At 36.5% G+C, this 20,722-nt stretch overlaps 1 protein-coding gene across 1 annotated transcript in view; it reads right to left on the reverse strand.

Moving 5' to 3' along the window:
- Nucleotides 1–20,722, reverse strand: part of LOC139737092 (uncharacterized) — a 46,597-nt gene that overhangs the window by 12,977 nt on the left and 12,898 nt on the right. Inside the window, exon 3 of the mRNA XM_071647769.1 lies at nt 18,004–19,188. Within this exon, the coding sequence (XP_071503870.1) occupies nt 18,004–19,188 (1,185 nt within the window). The remainder of the gene's footprint in view (nt 1–18,003; nt 19,189–20,722) is intronic.

The raw sequence follows: 20,722 nt of genomic DNA on the forward strand, positions 1-20,722 counted from the left end.
TGCATGGACTAGATATACAAACGCTCCTAAAACTTGGAAAAAAGATGAGGGGGATAGGAGCTGTACATGTCGGTTGTGTAAATGGCGGTGACGATGAAGGAAAGTGTCTTGAAACGTTACAATAAATTCCAAGAAAATAACGCTCTCTGGAAATTTGCCTATAGCTCTCGATCCCTTCCTCTATCTCCCTCAATTTTTCTCTTCGTATTGGTAGAACTGAGCAGTGGAAATATAGCGAGTGTACTTTTCATGGGAAAGCACAACAACAACAACAACAACAACATCAATGACACTATAAAATTCCATGACTTGGGCCCACTCGGCACAAGAACATGTATACGTGATTGCAGAGAATCAGTTTTGGACAGCTTACACAGGATTGTCTAAAGAAAACTCTTTCGTCAAGCGTAGAGCAACTTTTACCTGATGGAAAAAAGATATTTACAATCCTTATTGAATTAACTAATTCCCCTTCGATTCATCCCTAAATTATATATATATTATCTTACTGTGTCCAAAATTCTAAATGGCTCTGCCCCCCCCCCCCCATGATAATAAGTCCCCTGGGCGGAAAAGGCACTATATAACGGGCGGATTTTTTCAATGTTTAAAAATAAATGTATCAAAAGCTATTTGAACCTCTCATCAAGTAAATAGTACCTTTTACATGAATGAAAAAAAAAAATATTCACAATCCTTGACGAATTATCTTTTTTCCTTCCCCGTTTTTCTCTTTATCAATGCGTCCAAACACCCAATGACTATGATCTCCCCCTCCCCAAATGATAATAATAACAGATAACAATAAAGGTGATTTATATCTAATGAATATAATCACAATAACAATAAGAGAGATAATGATAATAATGAACAGTCTGAGCAGATACATGGATGGTTCTATGATCCATCACACAAAGTTGGGTGGAAAAAACAAGCAAAAAGGAGGGAGCAAACGAAGGCGAAAATATTTGATTTTTTTTCCTATTCTAATGCGTAGGAAAAGAAATATCAATGAAAAAACAAAAACAAATACACACTGTACAAGGCCCTGAGAGCCGTGGATTTCCACAGGTGCCTGCGATGGAGGCATGTGCGTAGGGATGGGGGAGGGTAATTTCAAAGTAAAAATCTCCTCATTTCGACAGGAAGAATCTTTTGGCAGAATTTCAGTTCTGGGAATGTTATATCAAAGCGTTTTTAGTAGTTTTCTCCCAATTTTTTTTTGTTTTGTTTATTTCATGCGGGGGTGGATATTTGTGTGTGTGTGTGTGTTTGTGTGAGCAGGGAGGTGAGGGAAAACAAGACAATACCGCTGGATTTCAATGGGTGCTGTTAACCCCTCCAAACTCAAGTTCTGTGATAAAAACAATTAAGTGGCGGGTAGACGAGAGGATCACAATTTTATGAAAGAATGAGAAAACGTTTGTTTTATTTCATCAATAAAAATGTGGTAAATCAAATAAAAAAGAATAAAAGCCCTCTGACCCGTGGATTTCCACAGGTGCTGCTAGTGGTTTCATAATTGCAAGAAGTAGCAGCCATTTTGGGCTTTGGTGTCTGCATCACATAGGTATTCTGGTCATATATTATTGCTTGCTGGTTGCCAAATTTCACTATTAGATTCAACACTATTGCCTTTTAACAATGTTTTATGGTAGGATGGATAGATTTCATACAGAATTCTGTGCACAAAAATATTCTTTTCTGAGAGTTTGAGTACCTATGTGATGCGGACACTGTGTCCTAGATTTTTGCATCACATAGGTAAATCCTGTTTATGTTCGTTATCAATCACTATAAACAAATGATAAAACAATAATACTTAATTTCTAGTCCATTCCTAATGCTTTTCAGTAAAACAGTCAAAACATCCTGACAGCCTTGCATTTCAGTTCTATTCATGACTCTTTGCACTTTGTGACTTCTATTCTGAGTCTTCAAGAATCAATTGCTACTGGAACAGTAGGACTTTGTTAGCCATGAATTTCTTCAAAAATATCAAACTATACCTATGTGATGTGGACACCGTGTCCGCATCACATAGGTAACCGTCATGTCATATCCATTACACAAAAAGGACTAAATGAGACAAAATTCATCTTTTTCAAAAACTTGCATAATTGCATTATGTTCATTCTGGTCCATTCAAAATGTTTCTAGAGCAAATTTATGACAGTTTTTTTTGTTTCGTAGTCAAGTTTGACCCTTAATGAACATAAAGAGCACTAGTACTACTCCTATGACAGGTTAACTTTAGTATTTTGTGAAAAATAATGATGTTACTTGGGAAAAGTGTATGTAATAAGGATGCTATGTACATTTATGAACTTGTATCACCAAAATGGTTTGATGTTCTAAACTCTTTTAATCGGAATTCTCATGAAACTAGAATTATCACTGAAGGTGATTAATACCCTCACTCCTAGTGTCGCTTTATAGTATGTGATATCACGAGGGTAATTACGTTGATACCAAGTTTGTGCACTTGTCGAATTGGAAACAGAATAATTTTAGTTTACTGAACAATTACAGAGTTGACACTGAGTTCCACAAGGTTTTGGTAAAAAGTGTGGTTACCATGGCAATGCATTGTCTGATACAAACACAAGGGACATTTTGCATTAAAACTACACTTAACCACTTGACTGCTAACCATGTCTATAGACGTGCTTTCGATTTCGCCTGCTGGTGCTGAGCACGTCTATAGACGTGCTTAGGGTATTTGCACTTTCAAGACTAAAGCACCGCGTCATGCTTACCCCTACTGTGTAATTAGCACTGCAGTGATATTATTCAGGTCTTGAACAGTAGATGCTTCAAAAAAAAATCTGGCTATTTTCAATCACTGTGTGGACAATGTGTTACTGTATTGACCAGTGTATTGAATATAAAAAACTTTAAACATGGCGGCCTCCTGTTCATGTTGGCGATCTCATAATGTGGCTTATACTCTCGATGATAGAAGTGAAAGTGATTTGAGTGACTGTTCGGATATTTATGAAGGGGAAGAGGACGACTTCATGGATCTTTGAAGTGAATATTTATATTTTGATGGTGAAAGTGGAAGATCTGATGATATGATGGTGATATCTTAGTCCCACTAATGGATGTTGGCAAAAGTCCCAGCAGACATTCACCTGACACATTCACCGGACACAGACCCAAGATTTTAGCAAGGACAGCTAGGTTGGTGGAAAATTTTACAATTATGTCTATTTATGGCTCCATTCAATTATGACTTCCGTCAAATAAAAAAATATGAAAACAAAGAAAGAATAAAGGTAAGAAAACAGATATCTATGCAATGTTTACATGGATATCCTATTTTCCCCAAAATGCTAGCATAGGGGTATGAATGTGCGTGCTTAGCCAATAGCAGTCGAGTGGTTAAAGACCATCATACACACCAAATTTGACCTTCATAGCTTGAATGGTTTATTTTGATACAAAAATGAGTGGTTACCATGGCAACACATTTTCCTTAAACTAACACATTGGTGTCTTGCAAAACTACACTTCTAGATCATGATATATACTAAATTTGACTTTAATTGCTTGAATGATGGAAAAGTTATTCAATCTGCAAAGGCTTTGGTAAAATTGTGGTCACCATGGTAATGGTTTGTGTGACAAACACAAAAATAATGTGTTCCACATCTATACCTCAGGGCCATAATGCCTACCAAATTTGGTTTCAATTGCTTCAAAACTGTGGAAGAAGTTCACTCCACAGGATTTAAAAAAAATGCCGACAAACACAATTGTCCGACAAACACAAAAATTATGTGTTCCAAATCTATGCCTAAAGGCCATAATGCCTACCAAATTTGATTTCAATTGCTTCAAAACTGTGCAAGTTGTTCACTCCACAAGATTTCGAAGAAAACATGCGGTTACCATGGCAATGCTTTGTCAAGTACAAACACAAAGAGTGTCTTGCATAACTACACCTATAGATCATCATAGATACCAATTTTGAAATTGATTGCTTTAATACTATGGAAGTTATTCAATCCACAAGGTTTTGGTAAAATTATGGTTACCATGGCAACACATTGTCCGAAAAACACAAAAAACATGTCTTGCACACCTATACCTCAATATCATCATTTACCCTAAGTTTCATTTAAAATGCTTCAAATCTGTAGAAGGAGTTCACAACGCAAGATTTTGCAACAGACCGACCGACTGCCCGACCAACATCATGGTGATTCCTATATACCCCCTTCACACTACGTGTGGCGGGGATATATAAAAATCCCTGAAGAGCTCAAATTTGGTGTCCGCATCACATACGTATTAATGATTTTGAACATTTGGCCATAAAATTCTAAAATGACCTTTGTTGTCTAAAATTTTTGTTGAATTAATTGTTATAATGACCAATAGTTTCAAAGAACTTCATCAAACTTGAATAAAGTGATGATGAAATTTTGACCACTATGTTACATTTCGTGCCCCAACCCCATGGAAAGACCCATAAATACATCTGCACAAAACAGAAATGCAGACACTTCTTATCAATATTGCAATTTTGATATACAAATATATTGTGACCAATAAAACAATGCAGATAATGTGCCAACTTTTAAAAACCTGAGAGAATTAGCAAAATCCACAATATTTTTGTATGATTTTACAAAAAGAGATGATGTTTGCAAATTTAAATACTATAGCAGTCATATGTACCAATGTCTTTATGTGGTTTGCACAAAAGCTGCTGTTGCCATGGCCACTGATTTCTTAACATTCAAACAAAGAGGTTTATAAAATGGGTTCAAGAATGTAGCCAATTGGAAGCGCTGAAATGAGTCACGTGTGCCTGCATTAATTTCCCACTAACATGCGCGGCCTGACGTCACAATGTTTACACTAGCAGTGCGCACTCAATCAGTTGTTCCAAGTGCGTCGCGCGCTACTATACGCGCTGTCAATCCTGTACACAACTTCAAGTTCGGGCTGCCGGCCGGCCTTTCTTGTTTGCATAACATGTGTGGCCGGCGTACGTATACTCTCATACGTACAGTACTTATATGTGCGGGATTTCCGAGTGCGACGTGCGTAAATGTTTGGGATGAACATCATCTGACATCTTGACTCTTTGACTGGTATTGACCCACAAAGGTACGTGAAAAATGCTGTTAGTTTTCGACCCATTTTATAAAACAAATGATGCACAGGATTATTTCGTGGCATTAGTGGAGATGCAGCTCACTCTTGGGTATTTACAATGTAGTGCAACATGCACTCGGCTTCGCCTCGTGCATGTTTCACAATTGTAAATATCCTCGAGTGCGCTACATCTCCACGCACGCACTCTATCCTGTGCATCATTTGTATAATATTGCACAACTGCACATTACACTGATGACATGTGCCAATTTCAGCTGAACAGCTGACTTTGGGAATGGAGGATTTTTACTTGACTTTTGACCCTTTTATTAGTTTATGCATTGAATTTTCAAGGTATGAAGAAAAAGTGTAATTACACTCAGTATAAAATAGACATTTTTTTATTGCATTTTAGCCTGGCCTTCGACCCTTAACCTTTTGGCAGGAAATTTCCCAGAGCGTCTCCATTGGGTAATACATGTATATATCAAGTTCACATTCTGTAGCAGTGACACGTGCCTAATTTCATGTCAAATGCTAAAAAAAAACTAGACTTGGAATTTGTCAACACTGACAAATTAGGTGATCCGATATATTCAGAAATAAATGTTATGACCTTTGACCCTAATTTATCTACACAAGATGGTGTCCGATCAAGTAGTTGTTATTTTATGAAATAATGTACTTGACATGAACTAAACATGTGCAAAACATTGGGCTGATGGGGCCTGTTTTTCTTGAGTTATTGCAAAGAAAGTTGCAAAAAGAAAGAAATATGAAAATACATCGAAGCTATGCTTTAATTTTAGCGAAGTTTTTCAACATGATTTTGACGTCGTATGAAAAAACGGAGGACACACTAACGATAGCGCAAAGTCTCAGCTACAGCATATGAAAATCTGGGAGAAATTCACCGAAGGGTAAGTGAGCTAGTGCTCGATAAAGACAATCATGTCAATTTTCACATCTAGAAAAATTCCCTCCCATAGAGATAACACGTCATAACAAAAATACAGAAAGAAGTACATATGACCTTTGACCCCACTTTGCACAGACAAGATGGCATCTGAGCAAAAAGTGGTTATTTTGTGAAATGATTCTGGTAACATGGTCTTGCGTGTGCAAAATATGGGAAAGATAGGACATGTATTCACCAAGATACAGGATGAAATATTTATGACCTTTGACCCTAATTTACATACCCAAGATGGTGTCCGATCAAGTAGTTGTTATTTTATGAAATGATGTATGTGACATGAACTAAACATGTGCAAAATATGGGGGTGATAGGGGCTGTTTTTCTTGAGTTATTGCAAAGAAAGTTGCAGAAAGAATGAAATATCTCAATACATCGAAGATAAGCTTTAGGTGATAAGCACAATCAGGGTATGCAATCATGACTTTCTCACTTTAAAAAATTGTAACTTCTAAAAGAATGCACCAACTGACTTTAAAATTCACATGCAGCATGCTAAGACATCAGTAATCACATGTGGTAAGACAATAGCTAATTTCTTCTCATTTACTGTTAATTATTAAAGATTAATTACCAAAAAGTCCCCAAAAACCCATGTAATGCGTCAAAAAAAGCGTTTTACAACTTACGTAAAATCAAGATTTGAGGTCCATATTTTAAAGTCTACCCCTATGTGTTTGGTATCAAACTAATGGATTTTTTCCTGGCATTGCTTGCATGCAATAAAAAACAGTCTGGTTCTTTCAGCTGGAGAAAGTTATGAGGTCTGAAGTCCTGTCCTGGTAGGAGTGTAATGCTGGCTTATTTTTGTGACATTGTGACCTTTTAACCCATGCTGTACAGCTATACATGGAGAAACAGCTTATTTTTCTGCTTTTCCTTAAAGTACTGAAGACACACTACAATATGGTGTGCTGTTTGCCAATAAATGCTCAGCCAGTTTTGAGTTTTGAGCCATTTTCAAATGCTGAGGAAAATAAGTGCAGCCGTTTTTCAGTATTTTCAGTGAGGTATATCCTAATTTGACTACTTAAAAGAATCTTTTCCCCTCAATGAATATCCTTGTTTTTTTAGCCATGAATTGTACACGTGTAGAAATCTATTGTGTGAAAATTTTAGAAAATTTGAGCAATAAGAACTTATTTTTTTCATATTTTTACAAATTGCTGAGGAAAAAAAAGACCGATCCACGCCCATGTTACACTGCATGAAGGTCATATGATAAGTGTTCAGTGTTCATATTTCGATGCTTGTTCAATTTCTAAAGATATCATGAGCAAAAACATAGTATTTTGGCTTAATATGTCATTGTTTGAGTGTCACAGCTTGGATATCAACTCAAGTCATCATAAATCTCACATTCATTCTTCTATCTGTGTTTACAAATATGAGAATGTATCCAAACACTATGCGCACATTCAAGGTCAAACTGTACAGATAATTTTTTGATGAAAAATATCATATCTTCCAAAGTACCAGCCCTAATTTCATAAAACTTTGTAATAATGGCCACTATATGTCTGTTACCTATTCCTGAAAGTTTCACCTCTTCACTCTTTGGCAAAAGTGAAATATGAAAATATGTAAAAGTGGTTTTATTTGAATTCAAAATAATGCCTACAAAATTGATCATCCATTTCGAGAAGTGAAAATATGACATTTATTCATATTTTGTGATATGTCATGGCTATGTGCTGGTGGTGAATGAAAGGGATATTTATCAGGAATATCTAACAGCAATATCATATGAAAAAAAATTCTCCTTTTTTTGAATTAATTTTTCCAATATATTAGTCATTTCAATGTAATTCGACACCCCTAATTAAAATGCTAATTTATGCGCAGTTTAATGCAAAATTTTGACTCTTTCTTTACATAAAATGAAAATTTTAACACTCAGCTACAACAAACAGCAAAATAAGCATTTTCACCAAGTTTTTTCATTTTTCCCCTGTTACACAATTGCATACCCTGATTGTGCTATTGACCTTTAATTTCAACCAAGTTTTTTGACGTGATCCCGACGTCGTATGAAAAAACGAAGGGCACACTTCTGATAGCCCAAAGTCTCAGCTACAACATATTAAAATCTGGGAGAAATTCACCAAAGCATAAGTGAGCTTGTGCTCGAAAAAGATAGTCATGTCAATTTTCATTTCCAGAAAAACTGCACTCCCATAGAGATAACACATAAACTGGTCAAATTTGACAAGGTTACTTTCAATCCATTTTTACGAGGTGCTGCCATCATCCAATCAAAATTTTGTTCAAACTTTAATGAAAGAGCATTTAATAAGCTACAACATACTGAAATCTGGGTGAAAATTGGCAAAGGATAGGTGAGATACGCTCCAGTGAACTTGAAATTTGATGACGTCATTTTGAAAATTTACTTTTTTTTATTTTATCAAGAAATTTGATATCTTTTAATCATTTTTTCAGCATCGCCAACCCATGAAATGACATGTACAACTCATCAGCTTTCAGAATATGTAAAGAAAATGGGTGGTCACGGTCAATCCTGACGAGTAAAATCGGATTTAAAATTGGTGTTTTTTTTTCATAGTTGCACTGTATATCGCCATTGACGCGCATGCGGAATTTCAACTTTGACAGGCCCGTATGACGTCATATTGAGTCGGATTGACTTGAAACTTGGTAGAAATATTTCTTGACATTTCAGGCATCCGATTCGTGTGAAAAAACGGGAAATTTCTACTGCATATTAGCTGTGCGTGCGTATATGTGCGCCTGTGTGCGTATATGTGCGCCTGGGTGCGCGTCCGTCCAATTTTTTCAATTTTTTGAAAAATGCTCCAAATGGTCTGAAATGTGTGAAAAAAAAAATGAGCTCGATTGGAGCATGTAAATATTTCAATGCGCGCGTACGCGCACGTTTTAACGATGGGATGAATTTTGAAAACATGAGTAGAATCCGCTTGACCTGAAGTTTATGTGACGTAAATTTAATTGAAAAATTCCATTCCAATAATGAGATATGAATGAAAATGTGTTTTCATATAATGACATCATAGTGACGTCATGGTCGACTGATCACTATGATTTTATTAGATCTGTCGTCTTTCGGACACGATACATATATGGCATAATTTTGAACTTCACATTATACTGATGACATGTGCAAATTTCAGCTGAACTGCTTTCAAACTGAGAAAGTAGTTTGATTCAGAACATCCATGTGATTTATATGAAAATTGACCACTGACATGGCCACAAAACATGCAATCCTGACTAAAAAGGCATTTTTCACATCTGCCTACAATAGTTACACATGCCAAATTTGGGGTCAAGTACTCCAAAACTGAGTTAGGTCAATCCACATTTTTTGTATGATTTGTAAAAAAGTGTTGTTGCCATAGAAACAGATTTCTACACTTTCATGAAAAAGAAGTCGTGCTCAACTATACATTACACTGATTGCATGTGCCAAGTTAAGCTGCTGCTGGGATGCACGCTGGGTGCTAGGATGCCCAGCATCTATGCATTTAAGCATGCACCCTTGGTAACGTGGTTGTAATATATCATGACTTGATATTGTTCTCTCAGAATCAAGAACACTTGATAAAGGGCGAGGAGACCAAAAATTTGTGTCAAAAAGAAAAGCAAAAACTGTTGGTATTGACAGCATAAGCAGGAGCTCAGAAGTTGGTGTTAAACTTTTGATCTAATCACAAGATCTTTACCTCAGAAATTTTCAACTGACAACGCTACAGCCTTCATGAGCAGAATGACCAGTCTTTGCCTTGCCCACATGACAGTCAAGCGGTCATTCCACTGATGAAGGGTGTAGCATTGACAGCTAAAAATTCTGGATGTAAACATCCTGTATTGAGATCAAAAGTTTAACACCAATTTCAGCTAAATTTCTAAGACAGATGAGCTTGTACTCTAACTTAAGCTTGAGTTCTGCTGTGTTTCTGATAGCATTGCACCAACACGTAGACTACAATTTACTCAATATATGGGTGAGAATTTTGAACGATGTACAATTGCCAATTTTCGCACCTTATGACACTCTTTCCCTTAGAACACATCAGGATGATCTTTCATGTCATCTAAAAGCCTGGTAAATTTCCTTTCAGGAAATGTATGGGTTGGTTTACTTTGACTGATATTTTGCATTTGACAAGGACTTAAAGCGTAAAAATATGGTAAAGATGCTATATTCACAATAATTTTTTTTTTCAAACCAAAGATGTGACTTTTTAAGGTAGGTGGCATCTAATATCTGACCGTGTTCTGGATGTGACATATCATTGGTATGCACCACAAAATTATAAGAACTCTAGATGAGCAGGTATAAAATTACAGAGAACAATTGAAATATCAAAGTCCTAAACAGACGAACGTCTGTGATGCTTCTATCTCTCTCGCTGCTGCAAATTCTACTTTGTTGTCCCACCTGTCATGTATGGTCAGTTTTACGGTAAGAGGTGTAACTTTCAATCCTTAGCCTTTTGGCCCACCCTGAACACATAGATTTACAGATCTCAAAGATTTTTTTTTTTTCCATGTGAGTCACCTTATGAGTAGTCACCTTGGGTAGCATAGTCAGCTCCAGGTATTGATGCACTTTGTTTTGACAGTCACATATGTACCCTAAAAATGACCATTTTGTTGCATTGAAATTTATGTAACATTTTTGAAATGTTCATAATTTTCTACAGCAACTGCAGAGATCTAATTTCTCATGTTAAAAGCATAGTTGTATGGTCAATTGAAATGACCAAATTAGTTTGGTTGGCAGCTGGCCCTATATTTTAGAATACTAAGTCTTCAAATTTGAGGTTTCGGAGGCTTCATATTCCGTTAACAATTGTTTGCAAACTTTGATGGACAGTAATGATCAGTGGATGTGTTTTGGTTACTTTCTTTTTAAATGCTGAAAAGACTTACAACAAAATTTACTTGATTCTAGGGCTATTTGAAATTCTGTGATGATTTTACTTCGAGTGAAATTTCCGTTAGCAGTTTTGAAGCCTCCGAAACAAAGTGTGTAGTCAAATAATATAAATATAGATAAGAGAAGTGACCCAATCTATACGTCAAAATGCAGGATATGGGGCCCTTATCTAATAAACCAAAAATAGTTAAGATCCGCCAAACTCTCTGAAAATAGGGGACAATACAAATTTTCCGTTAACATGTGAAGCCTCCGAAACAGGAAAAACATCTAATTTGGCATTTCTGATAAATTCTTTGAGTGTCTGCCCCAAATTATGCCATGAAATCATCAACAGACATGGATAGACAACAAAAATAATAAAAACGTTATGATACTGCAATAATTTTTTGAACCAATACACTCTTTACAGAAAAAGTGGTTTCGAAGGCTTCAAAAGGATGTTAACACTGCATTTTTGTGATTTTCTCTGGACAAAATCAAATTAGATTTATTGTTCACCCACTCAATGATCATTTATGACGTATCTAAAGATATTTCATCACATTCAGTTTTCTGGCTGCTTTGTTTACTCACCAATATAGATTTACTATACGATTTACCTATTTTTCCTAAACAGTGCAGACGTCTAACACACATCACTCATCTTTTCATTCGGCAATGAAATATTGGCAGATGAGGATGTTGCCCCACAAACATGTTTAAACAGTGTATATCGACCAAAAAAGACACAATTTACCCATCACTTCCTACATAACATACATGATTTTCATAAAAACATAAGGCATACCGAATGAATTTTCCAGATGTTTCGGAGGCTTCATTTTATGTTAACAGCATGTTAATGGAATGTTCTGATTAATTCTAAGTCTATTAAATAACTGTTTGGACTGAATGAGACTTGATGGTTCATCAAGCAAGGTGTAGATAGTTGTTTAAATGTGTGAAAAGCATTTATTTTGTAGGTTTCCTTTTGAAACAATGGAACAGGCTAGATATTGTGAGTAATGAAAGTGACTTCGAGCTTGCATGCATGCCCACATCATGCAACAGTAGTGCAACAAAGCAAGTAGTTGTGGACACATCAATGTTCTTAAGTTGGATAACTCATTTTTACTATTGAGAGAAGTTGAAGTGTTGTATACCATTTTTATATCACTCTTTCGACTGGTCAGACTTAAAAAATGAAGACCAAATAATTGCTTGATTATTTAGCGTTAAATACACTTTTTTTTTTTTTTTTTTTAGAACTGAACACTATTCCTGGCCTGCAGATTCAAAGACCTCAATAGATGTTTATTCAAGAGGGAAGCATACACAAAAATAAGAAATATACTTTTGAATTTAAGTTTGTACCTTTTATGCATGATCAAAAGCAAATGGTGGAAAATACTTCTTGGATTTTTACACTTTTGACTCACTACCATCCGAGTGTAATAGTTTCGAAACACAGTCTTTTACATGTCCATTTATAACCTATTGACAAATCCATTCCATTGTTACTCACATGGCATTTGTTTTTGCCATACTAAAATCTGACTTTTTCAGCTTTCCATTTCCTAACAAGTTCTTTGACGTTCATCTCCAATACTTATTTGGAGAAAAGTAATCAATATATTTGTGATTGGATAGAAAATGCTAACATCTTGCAGATTATCATTTCTGTGGTGTGACTTGCATCACAGGGTAATGTTTTGGAATTTTGACATTTGATTACTTCATTCAGAAAGGTTTTCATGTCAATCTGTATGTCATATCTGATGCATGCTAGGTGCAACACAATCTTGATACTATACTCTATTTTCCATATTTTGTCATGCTGGCAGTAACCGCTTGACTATTTTTGAGTAAACACAATGTAACTTGTGTTATGAAGCAGCTCTTCTCATACATGTGTGAGACTCTATGACATGTTTGCAGATATAGTTCTCAGTGCAGTATATGGACAGTAACGGTTGGGATAGGATTGTTTATAAATGACATATCTCTACTTATAAATAGCCTATTGCCATGGGGTACATTGTATGTAGTTTACACGGGTAGGGTGACTGGAGAAGTTATGTTCATGAAGAACAATATTAAAATGATTGAAATCTTTATAATCTGTTTGTCCTGGCTTTTCTGGAAAAAGTTACAACCCCCTAACTGTATTTTGAAATACGAAGGGTTAAAACTGTAGTCTTTTGGTTGATATTCTAAAACAAACTTAGATATTTAAACACATCTGCTGCTTTTTAATCTGCTTTTGCTAAAAGGTTGTCATATGTAGAAACAGTAAAAGTTCTGTTAGCAATTTCTCAATGTGTTACTTTAAAAAACAGGCCTCCTAGCTGTCACAGGAGTCACACGAACTGGAATTTCATACAATAACTATAAAAAAAGAAGCCTTTGAAGCATAAAACAAATAAAAGAGAAAATGATATGAAGCAGAAGTGACTTGTATACCACAGAAAATGAAAGCAAACTTCTATCATATATTATAGGGAACTACATTTGGTCAACATTTTTTAATTCAAAATTCATACACAGTCATGAGTAGGGTATTTAGCTTTTCAACAGGCAATTCAAACAGATGAATAAGATCTGAACCATTTCAATTTCTATCTCCATGATCATATCACCCATATTGAATATTCCAACTCCAATTTTTCAGTTTGATGATGACCCTAACATGGAATGGCTGATCGGTGTTTAAGATTGCTGTTCTATGACCATGATCATTGCATTTGATAGCTATGAGGATATCAGGCATGGTCCATCAGCAAAAGAATGTTTAAAAGCCTTTTTTCCCCTTTTTATATTTTTCAATGCTATGTTGTAATCTAACTGTCATGCCATCACATAGTCTATTTTGCTCTCCCATTCTCATCAACAGCTGACATTGATTTCTCATGTATATCTACGATTATGGGTGGTTTATGTCAATATACTTCCCACAAACTGTCCTTATAAAATACAAATAAAGCAAGTAAACATAATCTTTGCATTAAGTCTAGTTGCAGTTCTAACTCACTGAAAGTAATTCCTTCTGCATGATGGTGAAAAGTCTGACAAATGCATACAGCTGTACGTGTGTGTAGCCTACTCGTGTTCTGCATTGCCAAAGTCATTACACATGCAAATACAACTGAGCATAAAAATTTAAAAATCATATTTTTCTTTATTGTCTCTTAACCCTAACTAGGCCGGGCTTTTTAGGTAGATCATAGAGCCGGGGGGCCTCCCAGGCCCCCCTCCAGATCTTGGCCATCGACCGTGTGATCGCGACGAAAATTGGCATAAACATTGCCTATGACGTAATCTAAAGAACCACGGATTTAATTAAAAAAAAAAATTATCATTCATGCTAAATTATGCTAATTTATGCATAATGATGCATGATATCAGACAATTTGGTATAAATCACTAAACAAAACTCAAAATGGGCATTTTTTGTATAAATATTCATTCTAGTGTCCTGATCAAATATAAGACAAAAAAATTATGCCATCAAAAAAAAGTATTTCATTGTTTTTTGAATTTATGTATTTCTTTGTTTTTTCGACTTTATGTTTTCCATTGTTTTTTTCGATGAAACTTGTCAGCGACATTGTTCTGAACAAGAAAATATGTTATTAATTGATTTTAATCAATAAAACCCCAAAATAATCATGCTTTAATGAAATTTGCCTGTAAGCACAGTTTGCATTGAAATTGTACACGAATTCACGTTTTTGAGCAATTTTTGGTCTGACATGCATGTACACATTTATGCGCAAATTCGGAACCGCGTGCCTGGGCATCGCAAATTTGGTGTCAAAAGATGCAGGAGACTCGAAAGAAAAAAGTCATGAAGCGTCGCGGCGATAGCTTTTCACGTTAGCGATACATCGCGCGGAACGTTGAGGGGGGGGCCTCGGAGCCCCCCCTCCCCGCCCTAGTTAGGGTTAACATACAATATGTTGGAAAGTCTTTTTTTTTCTGCATACAAATACATACTATTTTACATGTTACAACATTGTTAGTTGTTTGGAAACAATCTGCATTAATGTACTTCACATCACATTAGAATGGACCATTTTTGCATGTTAACAGTTACGATGAAGCCTCCGAAACATGTGTTGCTGCTAACTTTAAGCCGCCAAAAAAGATGTTCCTCATCAGTGTACCTTTATTGCTACTGTTGCAGTTTCCTTTAGAATCATATTGCCACATGTAATGTCATAAATTCGAACTGAGCATCGCTCAAAGTGTACACAGTTTGTTATTCACTTTTCACTTATTCACTTTCCTAATGATAATAAGTATGAAGAGTAATCATTATGCACTGCCATAAAATGTACAAATATCTGTATACTGTTATTCACATTTCATTGATGCCCTGTTGTTATTCTATCATGTTGTGATAGTTTCTTACTGTAGTTTTATTATTTTAAGTGAATACAAGACTACAACTTTGTGTTAACAGCTTTGAAGCCTCCGAAACACACTGGTTTGTTAACTGAAGCCTCCGAAACACACAAGTCTGAAAATTTCAACTTTGTTAAAAATAATCAAATTTCTTTGGGATTTGGATTGATAAATGTTTGTTACCAAGAGATAATTTGGGGCTATGTTTAGAGTGGCTCTTGCTTCTAGAACATTCTTTGAACTTAAAAATAGTTTGTCAGGTACCATTTTTACCTTGGAATTTGAAGTTCACATCCAAATAATTGCAAGCGCGAATATCTGTCGGGGGGAAAGTGTTTTGATATTTCAAATATATGTTCACAGCAAATGAAAAGTTGCATTACATCCACCATTTATCTTCATTTGGTTGCTGTGGGTGGCCAAAACATTTATGTTGTTTTTACCTAAATTTATCTAAAATAGTCACTTCATTTTTCATATTTAGCCTAAGAATTAAGCTGCGGGATAACAAAATATTGAAAATATAGACATTCCTATATAAAATAAAGGCAAAGATGAAAATGGAAACATAACTTTAATTTTTGACCCTTGCCACATCAAAGTTACACCCTTTACTGTAAAACTGACCGTATACGAAAATTTGGTGTTCCACCTAATGTACATATCCTGCAAAAATTGTACGTCTGCTGGCTCTACATGGGATGTAACATTCTTTTATGCAAAATTATACTCAGTTTTCGTCACGGATGTGCGTTCGCTATTTACTAATAAAGATCGTAGCCCATTGAACATTATTGGCGATATTGTTCTGAGTCATAATCAACTAAGATCCAGCCACATGGTAATATGTTTGTTTTGAGTTTCTGCTCATCCCTTGTCAAATGCGAACTGAAATGACACTTTTAGACGAACCTCCGTGAAAAAAAGAACGTCCGTGATGATTATAACGTTATCGAGTGGGGCACCATCTTGCTTTGATGGAGCAGGTACATTTTACCTCTGGCTCTCTGGCTGAGGAGCTGCATGCCATGTTTGGAGTGGACTGGGGCTCGTCTGCAGTTTTTGGACTATACGATTCACTGAAAACCAAGCAATATTTTCGCGTGTCTTTAATTTCGCGAATAGCACCTGACTCGCGAAATTCGCGAAAATGAAAACCTTGTAAAATATTTGGTGTATACAGTATGTACTAAGTTCCATGAAGATAGCTTGAACCATTTGTGAGATATGGAGAAAAAGTGAAATTTTGATTAATATTTTCACTTGACCTTTGACCTCACGCCCAAAAACTCTCTGAAGAATCCTAATTTGGCAGTACATGTATACACTAAGTTTCAAGAAAATACAAATAAATTGCATAGATATGGGAAAAAAAGTAAAATTTTGAGTGTTTGACCTTGAGTATGAGCACCCAAACGTTGATAGGCACAACTTCGCCCACTCATATGCCAAGTTTCATTAGGATACTTAAAACAGTTTTTTTAGTTATGCTGTCCACAAAACTGATTACAGACGGAAGGACAAACGGACGGACAACCCGAAAACATAATGCCTCCGGCGACACTTACTGGCGGAGGCATAAAAACAGAAGGCTAACAGCCCATGTGGCAAGAGCCGTTGCCAAATCTGTGCTCAAATGCTCACATCTGAAAAAGTCGGACTAACCCCTGGCTTCTCTGTTTCTATAGCTCACGTCACATGCGACATCCAAACTGTGGTTAACTGTATTTCATGCTCAAAATGCCCAGGCTCACAAACTCTTTTATACACAAAAGATGCACCTGAATGGGGTCTGCGAAATCAAATATCTACTGAGCTCACCGTTAATTGTTATGTACATCTTTATATGAGTTTTACAGCAAAACAAGTGCACACTTCATGAGGAGAAAAGCCACAGAGAAAAGCCAAGTAATACTGTGATACACTCAGTTTTTATACTGAAAGAAACCAGATATTGATAGAAGAAACTCTTATCTTTCCATTAAAAGTCATTTTCTGGGCAGCATAACACAAATTAACATGAACTTAGGACACGAATGCAGGCACTCCTGTCTTCATTTTGGGAGCCTGCTTATGAATGTTCACAATGCCATTTCATACATTGCTGTCAACCTTACAAGTTTAGATATGACTGGCAAGCACAATGGCCCTATCTATCTTCTAAATGTTTCTTAACCACTGGTGGGTAGTCCTCCCACAGAGTTAATTTCATTAAACCTCATCAACACCTCTTCCTAGTCATGAACATAGTCCAACTTTTTGTCCCAACCTTCCTCTTTACATCTTTGGACACAGTAAATGGCACAAACAAATAAGGGACATATCGTCACAGGGTCGACAAGACCTTGTATCTCAAATTTTGTTGAAAATCACTTTAAAAAAAAAATTAATTGTCAGATAAACTGTTAGGGATGCCCTATCCAAATCCTAGCTGTCTTACCTCAAAAATAAAGCCACCACTGCATATGAAAGGAAAGGAAAATCCACCTGTTACAGTACTTTAGCTGCCATGCCTTTTCACTCTCCTGAACATATTCAAAATTTTTGAGATAAAAAGTTTTGTTGCCCAAACAGCGATATGTGTATATCTTGAGGGTCTCACCTTTAGCTGGCCTAAGATGAAGAGCTGAAAGTTGTGAGTCAAGTGAGAAAGAATCCTCTCTACTCGGCAGAGCAGAGGTCTGTTCACTGGCCATCACCTTGTTCCTTGGTGAGATGTACCCTCTCCTACTCTCCTTTCCTCGATAATGAGCAGCTATGTCAAAGTCATAGCCAATGCTTTGGGGCTGCTCAGGGCCATTTGGGTGCTTGCTATGCTTTGGAGACAGCCCACAGTCAGAATGCATGGAGGTCCAGTACCCTTCTTGATCCACAGAAAATGCTGAAAGGCTATCAGAATCTTGAAACTCCTCTGCAGAGTCACCAAAATATGCATCTAAATCTAAGGATGTATTGTCAGAGACAATGCTGGCAGCATTCTCCACAGAAGATTCAGAAGAAGAGTCACCAAAGGAAAGTTGTGCCCTAAGCTGGTTGGTTCCTTTGATGGATGGTGCTGTGTTCCCTACTTCTGGCAAAAGAGCTGCTCCCCCACTCTGTGCTGCAGCGCCAACACTTTTCAACCAGGTTTCAGTGTCTAATCTAGTGAAGCTACTTCCACTTTCCATCTCATTTGTTGGTGTTGGACTGCCACTTGACGAACCATGGGAGGACTTGTGGACTGGAAGGAAGCTGGGACGTGACCCCTCACCATTTACGAGGCCGGGGAAAGCAAGTGAAGCACAAGGTGCCGTTGGTGTTCCCTGTGAAGATTCCATCTCATTAGATAATGAAACAGCAGAGTCTGATGGGGAAGCATCCATGTTAAGTGAGACATTAACCTGACTGTCTTGTTCTGAGCATAGGGATGTTCTAGTGCTGTCTGTACCACTCCAGTTTCCAGAACTTGACCTCCTGTCTTCTTTCCTCAGAGTGGACTTCTGCATTCGGAGGCAGACAGAAGCCGCAAGTGCTGCCTGATCTTGAGGCTGTTGCAAATGTTGCTGATTATGGGAGTCTTTCCGCTGTGATGGCACAGTAGGGTTAGTGGGTACAGGCATCAACTGAGCCTGAGTTGTGATGACAGCATCTGGGAAATGAGACATTTGTGTCAAAAAGAGTTTTGATGTCCCCTGACCCTGGCCATCAGTTCTAGATGAATGTTCCAGTGATGAGTCGACCTTCTCATTGAGTCTGTTGGAAGCTGCATTCTGCCATATCTTCTCCATTGAACTATCTGTAGAACCACCTAACAAGAAAGCAGAAAAATGCAACAGAAAGATTACAAAGAGAAAAGAAAGGCACGCAGGAAAACACACAATAGTCAAACTAACCTAAAACTAAAGATCCAAGGGTCTAGTGCTCAACCAAGTATTGCAAGTTTACCTTTAATGCATTCTTGCACTAAGAACATAGCAACCCCCTTTTGTTTTTTTTTTTGTTTTTTTGTTTTTTTTTTTGTTTTTGTTTTTTTTTTTTGGGGGGGGGCATGGTGTCCACTTGTATATTTGAAAACACTTGGATAATACCTGCCAAGTTTGTAGAAAACAGGACCAGATGCATTTTAAAAAAGAAGAACAAAATTAAAAAAACTGGACCCAAATTCAGACCACTCCTGGATATGGGCTGAACAACCTTGCAAGTACATTTATGAATGCATTTACTTGGAGAACTTTTCTCATTTTAGGGAAAGTTTTTCTGTTTTCTTAATATTCTCTTTTTAGGATTTTCAAATTTTGTGTCCTCAGGAAGGTATGGGATGGTGACCATTTGTGACGCTGCACCTCAAAACAAACAAAAAGTCGCCAGACATGAATTTTTAGTTAAGACCATATTCTGAAAGAGCAGACTTTAAGCTTTAAAATGATGCATAACTCAAATCAAATGGACTCTCCTAACCTATCTAAATATTGGAAAGAAAGCACAAACTCAGGAAAAGCGTGAATTGAGAAAAGAGGTTCTGAAGTACAGTGTCTATTCAAGCGCTTAATCTGTACCAAACCGTGCTGGCTGTGCGATGAATGGGACAAAAAACAGGAAGTAAACCACCAGAGTAACAACAATGAAGGGATTATCAGATTAAACTGAAATTAAGCATGCCTCATTAACACATTCTGTCCATAATTAATGCCAACTTTCAAAGCAGTAGCACTATCCTGTCAAAAGTTATCAGAGTTGAGAGTGAAGAGTGTGGACAAGGTTTTTCAGAAATGAAAAAGGGATTCTAAAGACACACCTAATCACACTATTCTGCCAAAAACGTTCGAGATAAACTGCTAAAAAAACACACTTTCCTGCCCGTTTTATGATACCAAATTTTAGCATAATGTAAACGAAGACCCGCTCTTTCAGAAAACATGAAAAAGTCAAGTTCGGCTAGGTTGACCCGTTTTACTTATTTTCAGTCCTCACGCAAAATCAGTGTGTGCGACTTTATGCTCGTTTTGAGGTGCACGGTCACATTTGTACTAGGTGTTACACACACACACACACAAAAAAAAAAATCCAATTTTTAATCCTTAATAATAGTTTTATCATATAACACTGTCACTGATATGAGTAACAGCTGAATAGTTACAATTTTGTTGGAGGTGATTTGAATATGAAAGCATAAATCAGTTCCATTAAATCCATGATTAACTTCAAAGGTAGGTTCCAGATTTTGGTCAAATTTCATCCCTCTGTACATTATTTGAACTTTACATAGAAACCAATGATGTGTATGTGAGTGTGTAGTAACAATGACCCGCAACAATGGACATGAATATCACCTGCTCAGAGCT

The sequence above is a fragment of the Diadema antillarum genome, unplaced genomic scaffold (genome assembly GCF_040938485.1).
Source record: "Diadema antillarum isolate AM-2024a unplaced genomic scaffold, OU_Dant_1.0 seq00000682_RagTag, whole genome shotgun sequence".
In the NCBI taxonomy this organism is placed as follows: Eukaryota; Metazoa; Echinodermata; class Echinoidea; order Diadematoida; family Diadematidae; genus Diadema; species Diadema antillarum.